This window comes from Mustela nivalis (genome assembly GCF_964662115.1).
Source record: "Mustela nivalis genome assembly, chromosome: 11".
NCBI classification, from domain to species: domain Eukaryota; kingdom Metazoa; phylum Chordata; class Mammalia; order Carnivora; family Mustelidae; genus Mustela; species Mustela nivalis.
Genome location: NC_139030.1, coordinates 96,956,674 through 96,980,710, shown reverse-complemented (window position 1 = coordinate 96,980,710; position 24,037 = coordinate 96,956,674). Strand labels below are relative to the sequence as shown.

General features: G+C 43.8%; 3 protein-coding genes across 10 annotated transcripts in view; 1 reads left to right on the top strand and 2 right to left on the bottom strand.

The window, feature by feature from the left end:
* Window positions 1-2,597, bottom strand: part of NDUFS1 (NADH:ubiquinone oxidoreductase core subunit S1) — a 31,031-nt gene extending 28,434 nt beyond the window's left edge. The window contains exon 1 of one of the 3 annotated variants that reach the window (XM_082689139.1): window positions 2,480-2,597. The gene's annotated coding sequence lies outside the window, so the exon portion shown is untranslated. Of the gene's footprint in view, window positions 1-2,401 lie in introns of all 3 variants that reach the window. The other 2 variants (XM_082689138.1, XM_082689140.1) reach the window with 2 other exon arrangements.
* Window positions 2,598-3,006: 409 nt separating this feature from the next.
* Window positions 3,007-5,613, top strand: EEF1B2 (eukaryotic translation elongation factor 1 beta 2). The gene is made up of 6 exons (XM_082689147.1): window positions 3,007-3,140; window positions 3,557-3,679; window positions 4,318-4,444; window positions 4,720-4,786; window positions 5,179-5,304; window positions 5,412-5,613. The coding sequence occupies exons 1-6, from the start codon at window positions 3,061-3,063 to the stop codon at window positions 5,564-5,566; spliced, it is 678 nt and encodes a 225-aa protein (XP_082545273.1). The 5' UTR covers window positions 3,007-3,060; the 3' UTR covers window positions 5,567-5,613.
* Window positions 5,614-14,374: 8,761 nt separating this feature from the next.
* CMKLR2 (chemerin chemokine-like receptor 2) overlaps window positions 14,375-24,037 on the bottom strand; it is a 45,232-nt gene continuing 35,569 nt past the window's right edge. For all 6 annotated transcript variants that reach the window (XM_082689142.1, XM_082689143.1, XM_082689141.1 and 3 more), the window contains one exon: window positions 14,375-15,931. In XM_082689142.1, the coding sequence (XP_082545268.1) occupies window positions 14,836-15,903 (1,068 nt within the window). In that variant the 5' untranslated portion in view covers window positions 15,904-15,931 and the 3' untranslated portion in view covers window positions 14,375-14,835. The remainder of the gene's footprint in view (window positions 15,932-24,037) is intronic.

The window sequence follows — 24,037 nt, the reverse complement described above, 5'->3', positions numbered from 1 at the left end:
TTGCTAAATTACTAAAAGAAATGGCAGTGAATTACATGAATAACACCAATTAAAGATATACACAAGCAAAGAGAAAAGCTATCTGAACTTTTAGAGTTTTTATCCATTCACTTGGTCATAAGATCTAAGCACTGAGCTTTTTGTCTATTCACTCGATCAAATGGACTAAGCATCTGAATTATAATTTTTCACTTAGAAAGTCTAAAAAAAGGAAATTATGGGATCAGAATGTCTCAACATAATGACTTTCAAAGGCAGAAAGTGGAAGACAGTCCATACACCTAAGATTTAAGTATGAAGTTTCAGTTACCTATTACAGAAGAGGTATAACAGAAAATGTCATTAAATCAGACTTTAGTTAATTCATAACATTCATTAATTCAGAACTTGTGATTCTAAATTTGCAGACATGAAGTCTATTAACCACAAGTGAGTGATTTTTGGTAAATTGAGTTTCTGCTTCTCTATCTATTGATAAGGAAGAAAAGAATACTTCCTAGGCTATGCATTAGTAGTAGTAGTTCAATACATGTCAATTAAATCTAAATTCAGTTCAGACAGTACTAGCCATTGAAGAGCAGTTTCAAAATCCTCTCCCCGCCCCCCCCCAAAAAATAAAATAAAATAAAAACCCTCTTCCTTTGTACTACAGCACACACTCTGTATACAGCTTTAGTATTCCACCTACTAAATTACAAGTTGGTCGTCAATTTTAGTACCTACTGAAGTGTAAGCTCCTTGAAGAAAAATGGTGTAATTTGGTCATTTCCCTTTTCTGAAGACCTAGCCCTTGAAAAAAATAACCACCAAACAATCTTATCACCAAGTTCCAAAATGAGTAGCATCTGTCTTACTAAATTCTATTGATGATATAAAGATAAATCTGAATTTGCTGAATCAGTGCAATGACAGACTGAAAATCAACAATCAATATTTCATACAACAATGTAAATACTTTCTATTATTTTGTCTCCAATACAATCTAAAAGTATTGTCCACTTTAGCTAGGAAATCAACCACAACTAGGCTGTCTCTTGAAAATCCAGCATCAAAGGGAAGAGTGCATAGCTCCAACAGAAGACAGCTATACAAAATTTCAATACGTACTTTACACATATTTATCTATCACACAGGAATGGAAATAGTCATCTTTAAATGGGAAAATGTTAATGACCAAACATTTCTAAAACCGGAAGGGACACTTTTTAGTATGAGAACCGTACTATTCCACATTCCCCACCGCACATCCTGCATCCATGCACTTCTCTCCCTCCAAGGTATACCACTCTACCGTATGCTACCATCATCTATCCTGGACTATTACGATAGCCCACCTACAGGTCTCCCAGCTTCCACACTGTCCCTACAGCTTCTCCCCTCTCCCTACAGGCTGTGGCTTCAGACCGAAATGCTTTTCCTTCAGATCTTTCTGACTTCTTGCCCTAGAAATTTGGGATTAACAGACATTCCTCAGGGAGGCTTTCCTTGATCAGCCTATCTTAAAATTTCCTAACTACTCCCCAGTCATATCACCCATTTTATTCTTCTTCGTGGCCTCATTTCTCGTTTATAATAGAAGTTCAAACTTCCACTTCCCTGGAATTAAAAAGGGCAGGTGCTCTGACAGCCCTGTAACACCCTGCTTAACGATGCACATGCAATTCGGTGGAAAAAAGAACACTCTCCAAGGAAACAACTTGGGTGTTTATTCATCAGGAACAGTTCAAGCTACATTTGCAATGTCCTCAAATCGTTCTGGAGCAGAGCCGTGTCCGACCTACGGGTCCCATCTAAGGGATCCCCATTAGATCCCAACACAGCTAAACAACGTAGCTAGGTCATTAGCAGTGCGACCTTGGGCAAACTTTTTAAACATCAATTTCTTCAGTTTCCCCACCAGGGAAAAGAATAAAAAATCCTGCCCAATGCACTCAATGGAAAAAACAAAACAACAACAGAGAGGTGTGGGTGGTTGCTAAGGCAATAGGGGCCAAACAGTGTACTGTACCAAGGACATCCTAACTTGGGGGGGGAAATGCTCAGTCTTTAGGCCTAAGTCACTTGACATACGTCCTCTCCCAGGGAACAAAACGGCCTCCGCTCCACAAAGGGGAATGTCCTGCATTTCCCCTGCAGAATGAAGGTCACCCACAAGCCTGCCACCGGTCCAGCGCTCCCAGGGCCTCCAGGTTCTCCACTTGGTTTCCGCTCCAAGAAACCGGAGACCACGGCCAACAGCCCTCACCTGCCGGCCCTAGGGGCTTCCGGGAGAGGCGGGGTGGGACGTGATGTCCAGTCAAGGACAAGAGTAGAATAAGTCACCTGGGCCAAAAGTCTCGTCAAGAAATCAACTCCTATGGCAAGAGGAATGTCAGTCTTCTCACGCTATTCACTGCCTCACCTTCTCCTCGGAGCCGCCGAAGCCGCTCCACAGAATGGTCTGTACCGCAACAGCCCCCTCAAAGGCCAGATTGCTTACTCAATATGGCGGCCTCGGCTCAGCTCGCCCGCCGGGCCTGGAGAACGGCAAGCCAGGAGGGACTAGAAACCCCGGATTCGACAATTTCCGTTCAGCAAGAGTTCGGCAATTTCCGTCGCCCGCACAGGGGGCGGGGCGGAGGGCGAGCGGGGGCGGAGGGCGGGGAGACAGTTTGGAACCGCAGTTCCGCCGGAAGTAGCTATGCGCCTGAGGCCGAGCGTCTTCGGTCATCTCCGGCGCTTCGAGGGGCGGTTCCTGTAGTGTTCCGGAGCCGCGGAGGTACTAACTTAAGAAATATCCCTTTTATTAGTTTATTTGCAAACACAAAGCGGCCCGCAGACAATCGGTGGGCCGTTCCGTTCAGAGCCCCCGAATTTTTCGTGGAGGAATGAGGCTCTTAACGTACTTTGACCTTTAACCTTCGACCCGGTGCGGCAGCGGGAAACGCCTCCGTCTCTATATAAGGCTTTTTCCGGCCTTTTGCGGCCCTTTTTTTTTTTCTTCCTCATAGCGCTGGTCCGCGGCTCCCTCCTCTTCTCTTTTCTTTCGTTGCCGCCCGGTTCCTAGGACCAGCCGACGCCATGGGTTTTGGAGACCTGAAAAGCCCCGCCGGCCTCCAGGTGCTCAACGACTACCTCGCGGACAAGAGCTACATCGAGGGGTGAGGACGGGCCCGGGATGGGGTCGGGCCACGTGGCGCGGCCTCTGCCGCCGCTGGGGGCAAGGCGGCCGGGCTGCGAGCGGCGAGCAGTTAAACGTGCTTGCCATCCCCGGACGTGATGCCCCCAGGTTATCCCGCGAGCACTCGGGTTGTGGAAGCAAGCCTGTAGGTCTTCGTGAGATGCTGCAAACTTTGAGGTCCACGAAGTGGCGGGGATCCCCAGGGTGGGGCGGAACACCAAATGCATGGTCCCTGATCTCGAGCTTATTTTAAAAAAGTAAGCACAGCAGCTTAGGCTTCCCAGTACCAAATGGGCCACTTCGCAGTAACTAGTTGGACAGAGGTGCCGTTCGTCATTTATTTGCTGGTGGTGGTGGATGTCCTCTTAAAGGCGTGTGCCATTTTGGTCTCGGCAGGTATGTGCCGTCACAAGCAGACGTGGCAGTATTCGAAGCAGTCTCCGGCCCCCCGCCTGCCGACTTGTATCATGCCCTCCGTTGGTATAATCACATCAAGTCTTACGAGAAGGAAAAGGCCAGGTAAAATCACCTTTGTCTTTATCTGGAGAAGAGAACGTTTTCTCCGCTTAAGCGCAGGGTTTTCACATGACAGCATTGGACCCAGGCTACGTTAGTTTTGTTTGGGATATTGTGAGCTTAATTATCCTTGGGACTTGAGAAGCCCGAGAGACTGAAGTCCTCCCGTTTTTTCACAGAACAGGTAGCACATGGACAGCTGCAGTTCAACTTTTCCCCACAGTGCCCTGACAGTGTGCCTGGACCCTGACCTGGGGGGCCCACCTCTGGGGTGAGAGGGTGGCTCTTCCACTCAGTCCTTGGCCATTCTTCTGAAACTGCCAGCAAGGGTGGAAGTTTGGGGAAGTGGACTCCCGTTCACTAAGAATGGAGCTGAGCATACTTAATGAAATCTCAAAAAGAAATATTCATACAGAAAGAGTAAATCATAGTGAGTATCCAATGTAACGTCTCACGTGCTCCTCATGCTTGTTGGGTGAGGAGTTAAACGTGAAAAATATTTGCCTGGGAGTATTTAAGGGTAAATTCTTAGTACAAAAGGGATCTGTTGGTAAAGAGTGATGGAAGCACATTCTCATGTGCTGTTCAAAAAAGAGCATACTGACCTAGCGGTGGTTGAACTTAAATTTTCTTTTTTCAAGCCTTCCAGGAGTGAAGAAAGCTTTGGGCAAGTATGGCCCTGCCAATGTGGAAGACACCACAGGAAGTGGAGCTACAGATAGTAAAGATGATGATGACATTGATCTCTTTGGATCTGATGATGAGGAGGTATGGCTCAAATTAATATGTGTATCAGTGAGCTTAATCATAGGCTCTGTGGTGAAATTGCCTGGATTTGAATTCTGGTTTCACCACTTTATTACCTGACTTTTTAAGTTCTCACTGGTTACATGATGAATAAAATCAAATCACCATCTTTCGGCTGAGCCCCTGATGGATTTGCTTTTTTCTGATGAAGCTGGTCTTTGTTGTGATGGTTCCACTAGCTATAAGCTGAGGCACAACCAACTTTGTGAAATGTACTTAATTTTTTTTTTTAATAGGAAAGCGAGGAAGCAAAGAGGCTAAGAGAGGAACGCCTTGCACAGTATGAGTCAAAGAAAGCCAAAAGTAGGTCATTTTATAATTTGTGCTGCTTTAACTTTATTTCAGAATAATGTGAGTGATCTTTTTTGAAGTTTGATTTCTAAAGTAATTGCCTCTGCATTTGTTGACAAGGTCCGTATTTAAAAACCTGTATAGGTGGTTCTTCCTAAAACTTCCACAGCTACTGGTCTGCAGCTGTTCTTCTGGTAGCAGTTGTGGCATTCCTCTGTGGGACAGAAACTGTTATACAATTAAAACACCTCTTTCTTAGCACAACAGAAAGTGGGCATGTGAGTAACAAACACAAGATGTATTCTGTAGTTCTGTTTGGCTGAGAAAATGATCCATTAGGAAACAGATTAAGATTTTACAGGTGTTAGCAGTGTCTGGATAATGCTGGCTGTTCCTTTCCTTAGAACCTGCACTTGTTGCCAAGTCTTCCATACTACTAGATGTGAAACCCTGGGATGATGAGACGGATATGGCAAAACTAGAGGAGTGTGTCCGAAGCATTCAGGCAGATGGCTTGGTCTGGGGCTCTTGTGAGTTCAATTTTTGCTTTTTGAAAGTGGCATCTGAAAGTTGCCACTTAACAATGTTTGTCAATCAGTAGGACTGTGCTAACTAAGACTTTTCTTGTTCTTTTCAGCTAAACTAGTTCCAGTGGGATATGGAATTAAAAAACTTCAAATACAGTGTGTAGTGGAAGATGATAAAGTTGGAACAGATATGCTGGAGGAGCGGATCACTGCGTTTGAGGACTATGTGCAGTCCATGGACGTGGCTGCTTTTAATAAGATCTAAAAACTACATCATAGATCATTGCCCTTAAATAAAAGCTTAAAAGACAACTGTTGGCTCTAGACTCTTACATAGGGTGGTTTCCATTTTGAGGGAAGAAATTCAGTGGACAGTACAATCCATAAAAATAAATTTGGGTGTCAGCATTGTTAGATATTTATCCCAACAAAGAGGAAAATATTTATCACAAATAACTATGAATACAGGTAGGTGTTGAGTAGATTTTATAAACAGATTCATGGAAATAGACTCAGTCTTAGTATAGTTTCTGTACCCAATGCACAAGGATACATACCACTTGTACCACAGCATTTCAAGTTTCATATTTGCTTTTTTTTTTTAAAGATTTTTCTTGGCAGAGACACAGCAAGAGAGGAAACACAAACCGGGTGCAGTGGGAGAGGAAGAAGCAGGCTTCCAGCTGAGCAGGGAGCCCGATGTTGGGGCTCCATCCCAGGACCCTGGGATCATGACCTGAGCCAAAGGCAGACACTTAAGCAGCTGAGCCACTCAGCACCCTCCCCCCCCATATTTGTTTTCAAAAGAAATCAGATAAGCTCCGCTTACGGAAATTTTGGATTAAGAATTTTCAACTAGATTTTTAGCCCTGTAGATTTATAATGGTTCAGATCTTGGGCTTTTAGCAAGGAGTAACAAGGTAATACCTGGACTGGTTTTCTGCAATGGAAATGTTCAGAGTACCTTGATGAGAAATGGGTCAATACATGTAAAGTGCTTAAGATAACTGGACACGGTGAATGTCCTTTATTTACTGGACTAGTTCATGAAACACTGGAAAAAAGGGAGTTGAGTGTTGAGATTGACCAATGGCTAATGAAGTAATTTGTTGTCACCTATGGTCTTCCAAGTTGGGGGTTACTCCAGGATGAAAAATCACATGAAAATCCCACTAGAGGGTCCTATGGGTGGCTCAGTGGTTAAGCGTCTGCCTTTGGTCCCCTTTGGGATCCTGGGGTCCTGGGATCTAGCCCTGCATTCATCTCCCATTACCCCTGCCTGTGTTCCCTCTCCTGCTGTCTCAAAATATTTTTTTAAAAAATTTTTCTTAGGGTTGCCTGGGTGGCTCAGTGGGTTAAGCCGCTGCCTTCAGCTCAGGTCAAGTCCTGCATCAGGCTCTCTGCTCAGCGTGGAGCCTGCTTCCCTCTTTCTCTGCCTGCCTCTCTACTTGTGATCTCTCTCTGTCAAATAAATCTTAAAAAAAATTTTTTTTTCTTAAAAAAAAATCCATCTTGAAAGCAATATATGAAATGGGGTGTGCCATCTTACTAAAGGACACCTAACCCAGAGGAGGGAAGTTAGTTCATAGAAAGGATTCCCCAAATTTGATAAAACCATTGGGGCTTCTGGGTGGCTCAGTTGGGCCTCTGCCTTCAGCTCAGGACAATGGTTTGGGAGGAGGCCCTGGGATGGAGCCCCTGCATCAGGCTCCCTGCTCAATGGGGAGTGTGCATCTCTTGGTGGCCCTCACATTGCTTGTGGGCTTCTCTCAAAACCTGGGAAAAAGAAAAAAAAAATCACAAGTAAGGGGGAGGGGCAGAGGGGAAAGTAGACTTCCTACTAAGCTGGGAGCCCCACTTGGGGTTCAGTCCCAGAACCCTGAGATGACCTGAGCAGAAGGCAGATGCTAACCAACTGAGCCACCCAGGTGCCCTGATGGAGAGAGATTGGTTTGTGTTTTGGGGAATGCGATTTTTGAGTAGCACTGTGTCATGGAAAGGTTATAAGGTAGTTGGTTCCCAGGCTATGGTTCATAAACCTGGCTAGGGTGTGGAGGTGGGGACTGAGTGGGACATTTTACTTGGATTTGGATATCAGAACCTATTGGTGAAGAGAGTTCAATAATGGGTTTGCTGCAGGTAAGTAGGCAAAGCCAGCTTTTTGTTTTTTTGAGTAGGTCCACACCAAAGTGTGGAGCCCAACAAAAATCTTGAACTCAAGACCCTGAGATCAAGGCCTGAGCTGAAATCAAGAGTCAGATGCTTAACCAGCTTAGCCATCCAGGCGCTCCAGGAATTACTGACTTCTAAAAGTCTTATTTTGTGGTTTCTAATCTGTAGACCAAAGAGATCAAATGATTTGTTTGAAGTCAGAATTTTCCTAGCCAAACCAGACAGTACTATTTTTTCCCTCTCAATCTGACTTTGTTTATATGGGAGAGTACCTTAAATGTGGGAAATTGTTTAAATCTGAGATAAAACTTATTTAATTGGTGTATGTATGTATTTATAACTATGATCATCTTAATTAAGCAGTATTTCCAACGTAAGAAATTTTCCAGTTGTCAGCGTCATGAAAGCCGGCAGAGGGCAGCACTTCATTTTCTGTAGAACAGAGCAGCGGGGTTCTGGAAATGTTGCCATGGAAAGATCGAGATGTAGCAACTAGTGAATAGCAGCCCCAAATTACTCACAATGATCGACATGTTAAAGGGATTGAGCACCAGATAGCTGGAAGTATTAACAAAAATGATAAAAACTGTTGATTAAAAATGTGGTTCAAAGTAAAAGGAGCTAAAAAATTTAGAATGGTCATTTCAAACCACAGCTGTCTTATAAATCTTAAAATGATAAATGAAGCACATGACTTTAAAAATCTTGATTCTACAGCCTCCTCTAGATATATTTAGTGGTGTATTTTCATTTTATATTTAAAAAATTGATAAAACCGTAACATTGTACAAAACGAGAGGTTATACAGTGAAGTCTCTGTGTCTTCCCCGCCCCTCTTCCCCCTTGCTCAGGCTTCCCGTTTAGCTCCATAAAAGCAACCATTATCAACAGGTTCTCAGCAATTTCCAGACCTAGTGTGAGCACATGCATGAAGTAATTGTAGCATACAATTCAAACTGTTCTGCACCTTTTACTTTGTCCTTAAAAATAGACTAGGATGTCTTGGAAATTATATCTTGAATATTCCATGGCAGTACTTATAAAGCTTTCTCGTATTCTAACAGTTACATAATCCATTGTCTCATATCTTATTTAACCAGTCTATTGGAGCTTTAGATTGCTTTCAGTTTTCTGCTGTTATAAACAATGCTCACATTTGCTTGTGAACCTGTATCCCAAATAACCTGTTTTTGAACCGATGGGCTCAGAAGGCATGAGTAGATATGGAGAAAGAGAGATTTTTTGGTTTGCTTCTGACTTTGGAGTATTAACAAAAGATAAAAGAGGCCAGGTTTTTTCTTTTTCTTTTTCTTTTTCTTTTTTTTTTTTTGGTATGCTCATAAATGATTACAGTAACTCAGACTGTACTTATTTTTCATTATTTAGCATCCCTCACACAAGGGTGAGAACAGTGTGGGAATTAAACATGATTCATTCAGTATCACCATATTAGAAGCTATAAAAATACAAAAGAAGAGTTAAGAAAATTACAATAGGGAGGTGGCTTGAACACACATAAAATTGTTAAAAATTAGTCATTTTGTGATTAAGCAAGTAATCCAAAAGTTCAGAAGGTTTGGGAAGGCTAGAATTGAAGAAAAATTTTTTGGAGAAGTTGGGACTTGAGCTGGGTGGACCTTGACTGGTAATTTGTTAAAAGAAAAAAAAGAAGAAAAGAAAGAAATGAAAGAAAAGAAAAAAGTATTCCAAGAGGGGATAAAAGGCAGGAATAAGAATAGACAAAGCGATATTTACGAGGCGACTAGATCAATTGGGCTGGATTTTGCAGTGTCTGTTTGGGATTAGATGGGGTGGGGCCAGGTTGCACATCCAGGCTGGTTCCTTCAAGGGCAGTGTGTGTGTGTGTGTGTGGGTGTGTGTGTGTGTGCGCGCACGCGCGCGGGCGCGCTGCGGGGTGGGGCCTTGTAGGTTTCTGAGCCAGAAAATGACACAGGCCGACAGCTCTGACCTGGAGGTGTTATGGATGGAAGCATGGGACTAAAAGGATTGTTACAGTCCGAACATGAACGGAAATGGCTAAATTATGGCACATATACTCAATGAAATACTTTATAAACAATATAATTAAAAAGTGACGGACTAGAACAACGTTAGAAAGTGCTGGAGTTTTTCCCTATTATAAAAAAATAAGCTTATGGGCAAAGACAAATACAATAGGAGTTGCATTCATGTTTTGGGGTCTCTGTGTGGGCCCCTCCCACTCCGCCCCCCGAACAAATCCAATTTGGCAGTTATCGTCCTTAGACTAAAAAAGTAAAAAAATACAAAAATACATGCCTCATACACATTGTCCATTTTTTAAAAAGATTTTTTTTTTTTTATTTGTTTGTCAGAGAGTGAGCCCAGGCAGGCAGAGGCAGAGGCAGAGGGAGAAGCAGGCTCCCTGCTGAGCAAGGAGCCAGATGTGGGACTCGATCCTAGGACTCTGGGATCATGACTGAGCTGAAGGCAGCCGATTAGCCAACTGAGCCACCCAGGCATCCCTTACTTTTGGACACCAACATAAGCTATGAGATAAGCAAAGCTGACACTGTTATCCCATTTGGGTAAGGAAACTGAACTCTGAAAGATGATTTGCTCAATTATTCACCTAGAGAGAGAGAAATGAAACCCGGGCCCTTGGCCAGGTAATGATGTTGCCAATAGAATGAAAGAAGTTCTTCATCCCGCTTTTAGACAATTTAATCCTATTTTATCAGTGTAACCTTTGCTTCATACTCTCAATTAGGGAACGTGAGAAGATAAAGTCACATACGGGTAAATTTAAAATGGAATTAAAACTGATAAAAACATTTTCTCATTATACACACTGTATGGATGGTAACAGATGCATTTAAGAAATGACCCAAATGAACATCTGTTGTTTGGAATGCCATTGGCCTGCCTAGCTTTCAGTATATTAAAAATCAAAAGAAAATGTTCATGGACTTCTTAAATTCGTCCCCCGAGAGAACTGCCCATATGTAAGAATATTGAGGAACTACGGAGTACTATTCAAGCTGGGCACCAATTTGTGCATCTTCTACCCTCATTCTGTCCCAAGGAAATAGGACTTTTTTTCTTTTTTCTTTTCTTTTCTTTTCTTTTTTTTTTTTTTTACGATTTATTTATTTATATATTTATTTGGCAGAGATCACAAGTAGGCAGAAAGGCAGGCAGAAAGAGGAGGAAGCAGGCTCCCTGCTGAGCAGACAGCCTGATGTGGGGCTCGAACCCAGGACCCTGAGATCATGACCTGGGCCGAAGGCAGAGGCTTTAACCCACTGAGCCACCCAGGCACCCCTGGGACTATTTTTCTAAACAATTTTTTCTGATCATAGCCTGTTTTCCTTTCATACGTTTGCCCTTCCTGGGTCACCTACCTAAAAAGCCTCTTTTCTCACCTGCACTTGTGAAAATGGGGGCCATTCTTCAAGATGCACTTCAAATACATCTTCCGAGAAAGCTTTCACTCTGCTTCACAGCTCTAGGCACATAGTCTTTTATACATACTTATAAACTATCTTGTTTTAAGCTTTTCTGTGTAGCTCCCTTATTCTTCCTATGTTGATACAGGAGGAAAGGAGCTGACATTTAGTAAGCAATTAGTAGGTTGGAAGATGCCAAGAATTTCACTGATTAATACCAGCCAGGGTTGGTCAAGTTGTTTCTAGAGCCAAGTACCCCTCGAAATGCTTTTGCTGCATCTCCTTTAATTTCCACAACAGCCCTGTGTAGCACGTACCACTATTGTTATCCCCATTTTGCAGATGGGGTCTAGAAATCTGAATTAATTTAGCCAAGGACACAGACCCAGGATGTGCGGGAGCCTTAGTTCAAATCCAGATCTCCTGCCTCTGGAGGCCTTGGGACTTGCCCCCTTCAAAGAGCTGTTTTCCTTTTTTTTTTTTTTTTTTAAAGATTTTATTTATTTATTTGACAGAGAGAAATTACAAGTACACTGAGAGGCAGGCAGAGAGAGAGAGGGAAGGAAGCAGGCTCCCTGCTGAGCAGAGAGCCCGATGCGGGACTCGATCCCAGGACTCTGAGATCATGACCCGAGCGGAAGGCAGCGGCTTAACCCACCCAGGCGCCACCCAGGCGTCCCAAAGAGCTGTTTTCCATTCAAGAGGCAGGTTTGTCTCCTCGAGTCTGCTCCCCAGTCCCTGGGAGCCTGGGGTTCTTCACTTTTCTGCCCACTGGGCACTGAGTTCCCTCACTCCTTCCCTAATTGCTCCAGTGCTGTCTGCTCTACCAGCCTCGGTCCTCTTGGTCCTGTTATTTAGTCGTTCATCCCGCTCTTCTTCAGGAGACCCCTGGAAAGCCCCACTAACCAAATTCCAACTGTCGGGGGAGGAGCCTCAGAGTCCCCAGTCCTGGACCCAATGCTACTCTTGGGATCTTCCCTGAAACTGAGAATAAAACATTAACTCCCATCCCTGCTGGGGAGTACTTGTACTGGCTGCAACTTTCCACTAACAGATTTCTGTGACATCCCCACTATCAGCTATTTTTTTTTTTTTAAAGATATTTGTTTATTTAAGAGAGAGACAGCAAGAGAGGGAACACAAGCAGGGGGAGTGGGAGAGGGACAAGTGGGCCTCCCACTGAGCAGGACTCTGGGATCATAACTTGAGCCAGAGGCAGACTGAGCCATCCAGGCACCCCCCTACTATCAGCTATTTGAAAAGCCACTAAAACTTGTCTTTAGCCCAGGGTCTAAGATCTCTCTGACATTTTATTTAAAAGTACGTTTCTAGGGAGGGGTGCCTGGCAGTCACATGTGATTTGAGTCTTGATCTTGAGGTTGTGAGTTTAAGCTTCAAGTTTGGGCGGAGACTGATTAAAAAAAAAAGTTTCTAAGGAAAGGACTCATAACCTTCCTTAGATTCTCAAATGAATCCAGAGTTTCTTTAAGATTTGTAGACCTTGGGTGGCTCAGTCAGTTAAGCGTCTGAATTCGGCTCAGGTCATAGCAGGGGTCTGGGATTGAGCCCCATGTTGGGCTCTCTGCTCAGCAAGGAGTTGCTTCTCCCTCTGCCTGCCTCTCCCCCTGCTTGTTCTCTCTCTCTGTCAAAGAAATAAATAAGATTTTTTTTTTAAAGACCTCTGTAGACCTTCCTTAAAACATTTTCTTTTTGTCTTAGAACACTGAAAAAATAAAATTAAATTAAAAAAAATTTTTTGGAAGCTTCACTCCTCATATCAAACACTGAAACATATTGAATGTCCATATTAAGTATAAGCTTTTATATAACTAAGAAATATTTCATTTGACTCATTGACATAAAGACGTATTTTATAGACATGTGATTAAGTATTTATTAATTTTGACTTTTCAAGTTTCCCTTTTTGTATTCTAGACCCAACAATATTTTTTTTTAAAGATTTTATTTATTTATTTGAGAGAGAGACAGTGAGAGAGAGCGTGAGTGAGGAGAAGGTCAGAGAGAGAAGCAGACTCCCTGTGGAGCTGGGAGCCTGATGCGGGACTCGATCCCGGAACCCCGGGATCTTGACCTGAGCCGAAGGCAGTCGTCCAACCAACTGAGCCACCCAGGCGTCCCCCAACAATATTTTTTTAAGATCTCAAATATTTTCATAGGCCTTCGGTAATCTCTTGCTTCCTAGGTGGTAACACCACCTGCTCCATCATTTCCTTCTGCCCTTGGTTGCTTAATCCCCTGCCTGCGTCCTCAGCCTTCCTCTTTCCCCAAAGCCCTGAAAATCTGTCCATCTGCTCAAACTAAGGATGAGCCCAAGATATTCTCTTTGTCTTCCATCCTCCCGATCCTGGGAAATCAGGGCCTATCCCTCCAGGGTGACGGGGAACCCAGAGTGGAATTTCTTAAACCCTGGTCAAGGAGGGACAGACACATGCAATGAGCCCTTCTCTCTTGCCTTCCCTCCATACTGGGTGTGGCAGAAGCCATGAAATTCAGGGATGAGCAAAGTTTGGGACATGCCGAGCGATGCCACGCATTTTTGAGGAATAATTTCTAAAACCAGATCTGATTGTTGCTATGGACTACTAGTAGAGAACCTAGCCAGTAAGCGATCAAAGATTGGCATTTCCAGAAGCTGAGAGATGAAATTTAAAAAGGATACCGATTCAATAAATAACATGGGTCCCCGCCCAACTTTCAAAATAAAATTAAGACATTACAGAAAATTAAATGCTTTTTAAAATTGAAGAGGTTACTGACTTAAAGGCATACTTTATTGTTCTTATACTGGTGTCTACATGTACACTGTTAGAGGAATAGAAAGAAATATATCAATGTCATACGTGCTTTCTTTTTCTGAAAACCTTCTGAGATTGGGCTTGCCTATTCACCATCTAGATGCCAGTGTTTTATGTTTACAGCCATCTTATACATACTTGCACCTACCCAGAATTTTCCAAGAATCTTGATATTTATAATGATTTCATGAGGGATTAGGGATAGGAACATATCCCCATTGGCAGGTGGGGTCTACGTGGCCTCCCCTTGACCCTGAGCTGGACGAGGACTACTTTGACCAAAGAGTACAGTGATGTGATACCGTGTCAGGGGTGGGCGTAGGTTTTAAGAGGGCTAGAAATGCCCACTTTAGTTTCTTAGAGCCCTAACCTGCTATGTTAGAAGTCTGGCTACCCCGAGCTACCATACTGGAAGAGCCATGTGAAGAGAAAGAAGAGAAGGGACAGTAGGGCAGAGGAGACAAGCTGTTCCAAAACTCGGTCATTTGGGACATCCCAATCGAGCCCATGCTGCATACCTTGTGAGGCTGAGAGAGGTGAACCTCCCTTCTGTGCCTTGAGTTTCTGACTCAGAACTGTGAGATGTTAGGACAATAAATTGTCATTTTAAGTGACTAGATTTTGGGACACTTCACTAAGCATGAAGGGTTCACAACGTTTTAAACTACTGTAATCAACTATTAGTTTAATTTATAAATGTATGTACATAGATTTCATGAAATAAAGAAATTAAGTACATGTCGCACTTCAAAAATATGTCTCATAGGTTAGCGGTGCAAAATAAAAATGAACTTAAGCACATATGTTAACATTTCTGAAATGAATTAATCATCTATTTAACATTAAGATCTAGGACTTCAGAGTCATGAAGATTAAAAAAATAATAGCTGATATTGCATCAACAGTGGTGACTAATCCACTGCAGTATAATTAGCAAGAATGACAGATAATTTAATTTGCAGGGGAAAAAAATGAAGATCTTTCCTACATTTCATACCCACACAAAAATGTAAAACCACCAAACCGCTGAACAAAAAGAGATGGTTATTACCATACCTGGGAACCAAATAATCTGAAAGCATGTGTCAGGCCCCCTGCAAAAGCCTTCTACAGATAACTCACTGAGCTGTTTCCAGCAGACACAAGTTCTTGGTCTCAGAGTTCCTGAGCTGTTCGCTCACTGTGCCGGAACAGCTGACCTCCCACAGCGTGTGCTTTAGGATCTCAGCAACTGAGGCCCGAAAGCGAGTTTGGAACTTCTTACTAATGAGGACATAAAGGATAGGGTTCAAGCAGCTGTTGAGGAATGCCAAGCCAGTGGAGAGGGGGATGCCGGCCTGAAGCACCTGGTGGAAATAGCTACTGTGGTGGATTGTGAGCTCCCAAATGTTAAACAGGTGATAAGGAGTCCAGCAAATCAAAAAGGCCAGGACCACAGCTAGGATAGTCCAGAAATGCTTACTGGAGACCAGGATGCTTCGCTTCTTCACCTTGAAGATGAGACACAAGTAGCAAATGCTCATTGCTAGCAAGGGGAAGAGGTACCCGACAATAAATTTCACCCAGGTCAAAACATGATGCCTCATCAAAGTAAGGTCAGGATCATGCTCATGGAAATTGTTATAGCAAAGAGTGTGGTTATTGAACTCCAGAGTGTCCCGAAAGTAGAGGGCAGGACCACCCATTAGAGAAGCCAAAAACCAAATGGAAACAACAACAATCAGGGAGTTCCTTAGGGTTCGGTGCCGATGGGATACGACAGGATGGATCAAGTGGATGTAACGGTCCACGCTGATCACCGTTAGGAAAAAAACACTAGCAAACATGTTCAGCTGGGCAATGAAGGAATTGGCTTTGCACAACCAGATGCCGAAGGGCCAGTGGAAATTCATGACCACATAGGAGATGTACAGAGGCAGGAAGAGAAGAAAAATGAAATCTGCGATAGCCAGGTTGAGGAACCAGAGAGTGGTGACTGTCTTCTTCCACTTGAATCCTGTGAACCAAATGACAGTGGCATTTCCTGGAATGCCCAGAATAAATGCTAAACAGTATAATACCAGTGAGACCCAATGAGCAACTCCCAGGTGGGCTTCCTCCTCCAAATCGGACTCTGAGGAGTAATATTCCTGGTTATAGGAGTAGTTCTCGAATTCTTCCAATAATGTTTCCTCTAGATCTTCCATGACCTTGTCAAGTAGAGGATGAGGATATCTATAGAAGCAAATTTAAAAAGAAAGAAAACAATTCTTAAAAGAGGAAATGCTCGGTGAACAAGGAACATTAGGATAGAAATATTTCATTTGATGAACTGAATGGAAATAGTATAATTATTGGTAAGGTCTGTGATTATATTCTAGATATCCAAATCTTGGGGGTACTTCAGTTTTGCTTTGGTTACTCTCAAAGCTGTGAGAACTCATTTTTGCAAAGTATTCAGTAAGGGCTAAATTAAAATGATTGACTCTACAGGTGCAATTCCTCTATCCATAAGGCTTGTAGGCCTGACTAGAGAGAATCTAACATTCAGGGCCACCTGGATGGCTCAGTGGGTTAAAGCCTCTGCCTTCGGCTCAGGTCATGATCTCAGGGTCCTGAATTGAGCCCCGAATTGGGCTCTCTGCTCAGCAGGGAGTCTGCTTCCCTTCCTCTCTCTCTGCCTGCCTCTCTACATTCAGTAGGCATAGATTAGGTTCTGACTCTGCATTATTATTTTATGGAAGATACAGAATACTTGTATTCTGAATGAATACTTATGTGGTGATGACTTCAAAGCCCTTAGTTATACCCTGACTTTCTTTTTCTTTTCTTATTTTTTTTTTTTTAAGATTTTATGTATTTATTTGACAGACAGAGATCACAAGTAGGCAGAGAAGCAGGCAGAGAGAGGGAGAGAGGAGGAAGCAGGCTCCCTGCTGAGCAGAAAGCCCGATGCGGGGTTGGATCCTAGGATGCTGGGATCATGACCTGAGCCAAAGGCAGAGGCTTTAACCCACTGAGCCACCCAGGCACCCTATACCCTGACTTTCTAAGCCAGACAAGAGTCCCAGATGCTTCTTCAGTTCACACCTCCAGATGTTACAGGCAAGCACTGGAGGTTCTGACACACTGTTTTGCACCCACAGATGTTTTGATTCTATGTGTATGAAGGCAAACATGTTAGTAAAAATTCTATTAGTGTGGAAGACTTTTCAACTGAAAGGTATCCCTTGGAGTAAAATCGACTCTGACCATTTAATTTCTGTATCAATTTCCTATAGAGTGCCACTAAATTTTATTTAAATATATATCTCAAATAAATAAATAAATAAATAAATATCTCATTGAAATTTCTTTGTTTTGGATTAATTATGTTCCACATTTACAACAAAAGTATGATTTATTAATCAGTTTTGTTTCTTTTTGCCCCTACCAAAATTTATCTATTATAATTTCACCCAAAGTTAAGTTTTCTTTTGTGATCTTTTTTCTCCTTCCTATCAGGACCAGATTTTCTGGGTTAAGAAGAGGTAAAAGTCATTTTTACAATTAAAAAAAAAGTTTACTGGGTACGTTTTTATTTTTTTATTTTTAAAAAAATTTTTATTTTTTAATTAACATATAATGTATCATAAGCCCCAGGGGTACAGGTCTGTGAATCTCCAGGTTTACACACTTCACAGCAACGTCCCCAATGTCCATAACCCCACCATCCTCTCCCTGCCTGCCCCCCTCCCTCTGGGTACAATTTTAATTACATCAATTTTATTTCGTATTGTTTCTGTTTGTTAGTATTCAAAATCTAGAAGAAAGAAGATTAATGGTTATATTCATTTCATGGAGCTGTAATAATTAATGGGGCAAACATACAAGATATGGGATTATAAGGAAGCCTGGGTGGCTCAGTCGGTTAAGCTTCTGCCTTCAGCTCAGATCATGATCCCAGGGTCCTGGGATTGAACCCGAGTGCATGGAACTCCCTGCTCCCATGCTCTCTCTTGCTTTCTCTCTCTCTCAAATAAATAAGTAAAATCTTTTTTAAAAAACGAGATTATAGTAGGGGTAAAATGAAAAGGTCAAAACATGTAGTGCTGCTCAGAGACATCTCACATTCAATTCTACTAACACTGAATTCATCATCCTACCTCAAAGTGTTTGAGGAACCTGGCAGGGCATAATTAAAAAATAAAAGCAATTCATTAGCCTCTTCCCAAATCCAGGCCCAGCCACATTCTCTTTGTTTTTCAATATTCAGCTTAAATGCCACCTTTTCCTACATTATCTTTGCCTGGATAATTATACTAATAATCACTATTATTAGCTTTTAAAAAGTCAATGTTATTGGGAATTATCTAGGTGCCAGGCACCTATATAATTTGATTTGATCAATTATCTGATTTGATCCTCTTGAGAATCTTATAAAGAAGGTAAGTAGTACTATTATTCCCACTTACAAAAAAGGATACTGAAGTTTGAGGAAACTTTGTGACTTGTGCAGGATCAGACAACCTTTAACTGGAGAGTCAAGATATGAACTCAAATCTACTGGACCCAGAGCTCGGACTCTTAGTTACTATGATTTTGGATGACACTGTATTCTTATTGTACTCGATGCACTAAATTGTCATTGGTTTATCTTTGATTTCTGCCCTACCAAATTCTTTCTTTTTTTTTTTTTAAGATTTTATTTATTTATATGACAGAGATCACAAGTAGGCAGAGAGACAGGCAGAGAAAGGAGGAAGCAGGCTCCCTGCTGAGCAGAGAGCCCGATGTGGGGCTCGATCCCAGGACCCTGAGACCATGAGCTGAGCCGAAGGCAAAGGCTTAACGCACTGAGCCACCCAGGCGCCCCTGCCCTACCAAATTCTTAACTCCTTGAGAACGATGCCTGTCATCTCTGATCCCCATGGTGCCTAGTACAGTCTTAACATATCACAGACGCTTAACACGGGCCGATTAAATGATCGGTTCAGCTACAAATCCTGTTCAGAACCAAACGTAAGAGGAGAGTTGGTGAGTTCACCCTTACTTAAGTCACCGTCATTGCTAGAATCTCTCTGACCTTGACTCACAATTCTATCCCCAGGATCTTGGCTTTTTTTCTTGACACCGAGTCTTTTCCTTCGTGTATCCTACTCCACCAACCAAGAATTGGCTCCCTTCTTGCTGCCCTTTTCGTGCAGGTCTGGGACCTTACCCTGTCCACTGCTTCTGGTGGCTGACCATCCTCAACATCAAGTTTTTGTCTAGGCCAGTGTCTAACTCCCTGTCTCTGTTTTCTGCCTGTAACCTGGGACACCCATCCCTCCTCATGCCTATGACCTTTTTTTTTTTTTAAGATTTTATTTATTTATTTGACAGAGATCACAAGTAGGCAGAGAGGCAGGCAGAGAGAAAGGGGGAAGCAGGCTCCCCCCTGAGCAGAGAGCCCGATGTAGGGCTCGATCCCAGGACCCAGGGATCATGACCTGAGCCAAAGGCAGAGGCTTTAACCCACTGAGCCACCCAGGCGCCCCTGCCTATGACCTTTTAAGCTATTAGGAATTCTGAAGTCAAATGGCCTAGGTGGCAGTTTAAATCACCTTACAAAATCCTAAGCAGTAAGTAGAAGGACCCTCATTCTCCAAGCACAGAATGCCAAAGGAAGACCCCGAATTACAGTAGAACCTTAACCTGCCCCAAAGTCAGAAACCTCCCCCTTCTAATGCCATTACTGACCCTGCTGGACCAGAATGATCACAGGGCCTGCTGAAGGACACCAGCCACCAGTCTTTTCTCTTCTTTTGGTAGGGGGGAAGGTACCGCAAGGATGAGTGATCTAGTTCATACATTTCAGAATCCCTTCAAACAGAAAACCCTGTATCAGAGAGGTCCCCAATCTTTCAGAGAGCAGATGCGGTGATTAGACACAAGATCCAGTTAGCTCAAGCTTGGAGAAAGATCTTCAAGAATTGCTGAATGCTGCCCAGCTGAAACCTTCACAGGAAATATAATCTAGGAATTCCCCTGTGACTTAGAGCAGATGTTTTTGTGTGGTGGCAGTGGTGAGGGATATGGGTAGGACGGAGAAAAGAGAGAAGTAAGGCAGAATTCAGCAACTGTCCCCCCAAGTCCTTGGACAAGTACAGTTAACCTTTAAGGACATAGTCTCATTTAATTATCACAGCTTGTGTCTACGGCCATACCACCCTGAACGCGCCCGATCTCGTCTAATTATCACAGCTTGTTTATATGCTGCTTTCTAGTTTATAGGCACCTCCGGATCTAATTGAGTTTCCAGATCTCACACCTACCCACCTACCCAGAGGCTAACTATATTAGTCTCATAGGGCTGACGTGACAAAGCGCTCTAAACTTGAAATTTCTTAGTAACAGGAATTGACTGGCTCACAGTCTGGAGGCTAGAAGTCTGAAGTCAGGTGGGAAGTCAGAGGGAAGTCTTTGTGGGAGACTCTGTCCCGTGCTAGCTTCTGGTGATTTGCCAGCAAACTTTGGCCTTTCTTGGCTTGTACACATGTGATCCTCATACCCGCCTTCACTGCCTCCTGGTGCTCTGCCTGCGTGTCCGTCTCTGCGCCCAAATGTCACCCTTCCATAAGGACTTGTGTCCTACTGGATTCCTGGTGGATTTCAACTCACCCTAATGACCCTGTTTTAACTTGATGACCTCTGTAAAAACCGTAATTCCAAATAACATCACACTGTGAGAGGCCGAAGGCTTAGATGTCAACGTACCCTTTTGGAGGGGCTCAATCCCACCCGCAGCACGAACCCGGAGCTGGCAGCCACCTCTGAATCGTAATCACTCATTCATTTAGCACATGTTCCGTAAGTGCCTGCATTTCTCAGGCGCCATTCTAGTTAATTGTGCTTCTTCACTAAATGAGACAATTATTTCTTCCCTTTTAGATTTTAGAGTCTAGCAGGAGATAGTAAAAAATAAACATAATAGAAAAGCAAATTACAGAGCGTGTTAAAGTGTGTTAAAAGCTGGTAAGTGCTGCAGAAAAACGGGGCGGGGGGAGGGAGGAACGGAATAAAAGGGACAGGAGAGCAGGTTCTAATTTTCAGTAAGGTGGTCAGAGAAGGGCTCACTGGGGGGCCAGCAACCACAGTCAGAGCGACGTAAGGGAGTTAGTCATGTGGATATTGCGGGCAGGAGGGCTCTAGGCAGAGGGAACAGCCGGTGCTGTTAGGGCAAAGTGTGTCTAAGTATTCCAGAAATAGTGAGGGATACCAGTATGTATCGAATAGGGTGAGCACTGTGAACAAGGGGAAGAGTAGAAGAAAAGCAGCAGCAAGGGTGTGTGAGAGGTCAGATATGGAGACATTTGTAGGCCATTGAGGGACTCTGGTTTTTCACTCTAAGGGAAGCAGGATGCCCCTGAAGGATTCTGAGCAGAGGAGAAAAGTAATCTGTTTCTATTATCGTACAATCCCCCCTTCTGTTACGTTGAGAAGAGACTGCTGTGGGTAGTGGTGACGGCGGAGGTGGGGCACCCAAGTGTAGAAGCAGCGAGACCGATTCCAAGATTACTGGAATAATCCCAGGCGGAGATGAGGGTGGCTGGGACCAGGTTGGTAGCAGAAATCATAAGAAAGGCCTGAATTGGGGGCGCCTGGGTGGCTCTGTCCATTGGGCATCTGACTCTTGATCAGGCCGTGATCGCAGAGTCGTGGGACTGAGCCCCTGGCCAGGCTCTGTGCCCAGTGGGGAATCTGCCTGAGAGTCTTTCCCTCAGCCCTTCCCTCCACTCACGCACATGCTCTCTCTCTACCTGTCTATCTCAAGTAAATAAATCTTAAAAAAAAAAAAAAAAAAGGGACAGACTGAACTCTAATTTATACGTCGAAGACAGAATCAATAGGTTTCTTAGTGGATCCGACGTGAACGAGAAGAGTTAAAAATGACTCCCGGGCCTTGGGGTCTCCTGTACCAGAGTCTAAGGCCCTCTGATACCCCTTGTTCTGTCTTGTCATTGGCTGGAGTATAGACACAGCCATGAGCTATCTCGCACTGTGTGAATGAGGAAAACATTTGTTTCAGAAGATAGGAGCCGCTTGGGTCCTCCTTAGCTCTCGTTGAGCACAGCTGCCCTGCCTCTCTGGACTTCCTCCTGTATTACTTAGTGAGAACACATTTGCCCTGCTATTCTTTGGGGCTTTTGTTAAAGCAGCAAGACCCGTACCCTAACTCACTTAGCTTCCCTGGGCCTTGCCTTTAAGCAGGGTGGCGGAGCCCTGGCCGTGTCCACGTCCTGCGAGAAGAGGCCATGAGAAACCCTTGAGGAAGGAGCTCTTCCTACCAGTGGCCACGGCTTCCGGAAGCTTACTGGGAGAGAGAGTGGGGAGCTTCCCCTGGGGACAACAGAAAGAGAAAGAAGCCGACCTCGTAAGGGAGATCTCTGTACCCCAGCAAGAGTCATTTAAAGAACACCCTTTTCAACCATGGGGGCCAACTATGAGGAGGGTTTTGCAGTGACCATGGTAAGCTGATAAGACTCCTACTTTATAAGGAAATGGGAAGCAGACCTTGAGTTGGGCTGATATTAGACCTATACTCTTTTGGCAGAGGCTAAACATCCTCTGCCCTCTGTTTCACATTTAAGTGTCCTGGGGGCAGATAACCATAAGAGGTTCAGTAGTTCAGGCTGAGGAGACAATGGGATTCAAGGGAACAGAGGACCATGAGGGCCGCCCCCAGTGGACAGCAGCTCCTCCGTCCTAGCCAACTGTTTCCATGCGGGAAGTGAGGACTTAGTGTTGCCAGAGTCTTTGAAGAATGGCTGGATATCTATATTATTAATGTGAAAAGCTTCCAGTTTATAAACGACTATTTCAGAACAAAACAGCTGCAGACCACATTCAGCCCGTCCACAGACTTGTGACCCCTGGGGTGAGCCAACTCTTGAAAAGTTTGAGCCTTTAACAGTGAAGGAGGAGGCTGTGCATTAGAATGGAAATAGGGGCGCCTGGGTGGCTCACTGGGTTAAGCCTTTGCCTTCAGCTCAGGTCATGATCTCAGGGTCCTGGGGTCGAGTCCCACATCAGGCTCACTGCCTGCCTCTCTGCCTGCTTGTCATCTCTGTCAAATAAATAAATAAAATCTTAAAAAAATAATAAAATAGAAATAGAAACTCTGAATTGGCCTCTGCAGATGACTTGCCCCTTGGTCCCTGGGAGGCTACTCGAGGCCTCTCCAGGGACCCTCACTTTAACTTTCTACCAATTAATACAGCAGATGAGCTATAAGTTAGGACAAAGGAAAGGGAGAAGGACAAGCAGACTTGCGCTGAGCGCAGAGCCTGACACAGGACTTGGTCTCACGACCCACAAGATCATATGACCTAAGCAAAAATCCCAAAGTAGGACGCTCAACTTACTGAGCCACCCAGGTGCCCCTAGAGATGACTTTTTAACTTTTTTTTAGAGATGAATTATTAAACTTATGAAAACTGATATTCTGCTGTATCATCAATTGTGTTGTGTTAAACTTATCTGTTCATCTGTGGTGGGATAAGAGAAAAAGAGCAAAAAGGAGATAGAGAAAGAAAACATGAGAAAGTGTGTCCTCAGTTTAATCATGTGGACACAATACACACACATACGTGCTTATATACACATACACATATGGCTCGGAGAAGGGAGAGAAGAATAGAAAGCAGACGTCGTGGTGAAACTAGAGAAACATCTGGGCAAGAGAAGTGAGCCTCGCTGGGCAGACGCCCGAAATGAAGATGAATGACAAGCGAATTAAGTCCTTCAGCCCAGGCCTAAAGGAAACCCTGTCATTTATTAAACAGGCAGAGTCAATCCGCATTGGCCGGCAGTGACTTTCCATCGGGACCTCATGGAGCTTTCGTGATGTGGAAGTGCTTTGCGGAGCGCAACAGCAGCGCCGGGATGAGACTTTCAGACTTGACGGAAAAGAGGAAAGAGCTACTGTATTTGTCTTAGACCATATGGGCTGCTGAAAGGCAAATAAATTATTCTGACTGAGATGAAGACTAACAGAGGTATACGTGACCGTAACCGCTTTTGAGGGCCCCTTAAGTAAGCACTGGGCTGTGCCCCGTGTGAGAACACACCAAGCTCCCCCAGGCCAGGTTAGAGACGCATGAAAAGCCCCCGGTGTGGAGCAAAGGTCAGAGCACTGTCCCTGAAAGGTATGGTTTGTTTCCAAAGAATGTGAAGAGGTTTGTTTACCACAGGGATTTAGATTTCGGGGGGACACTCATGTTATCACATTCCTGGGTTATGGCTACTCGAGTGGCAAATGTCTAGTCCGGTGCACAGAACTGTTTTTAAAAGTAAATAAATTGGTTTCTGAGCCATCCA

Bases quoted from the DNA above. Each gene is read 5' to 3' on its own strand.
- EEF1B2 (XM_082689147.1), top strand. From the start codon at position 3,061: ATGGGTTTTGGAGACCTGAAAAGCCCCGCCGGCCTCCAGGTGCTCAAC. The intron at 4,787-5,178 runs GTAGGTCATTTT...TCCTTTCCTTAG, and splicing joins TGAGTCAAAGAAAGCCAAAA to AACCTGCACTTGTTGCCAAG. The intron at 5,305-5,411 runs GTGAGTTCAATT...TGTTCTTTTCAG, and splicing joins TGGCTTGGTCTGGGGCTCTT to CTAAACTAGTTCCAGTGGGA.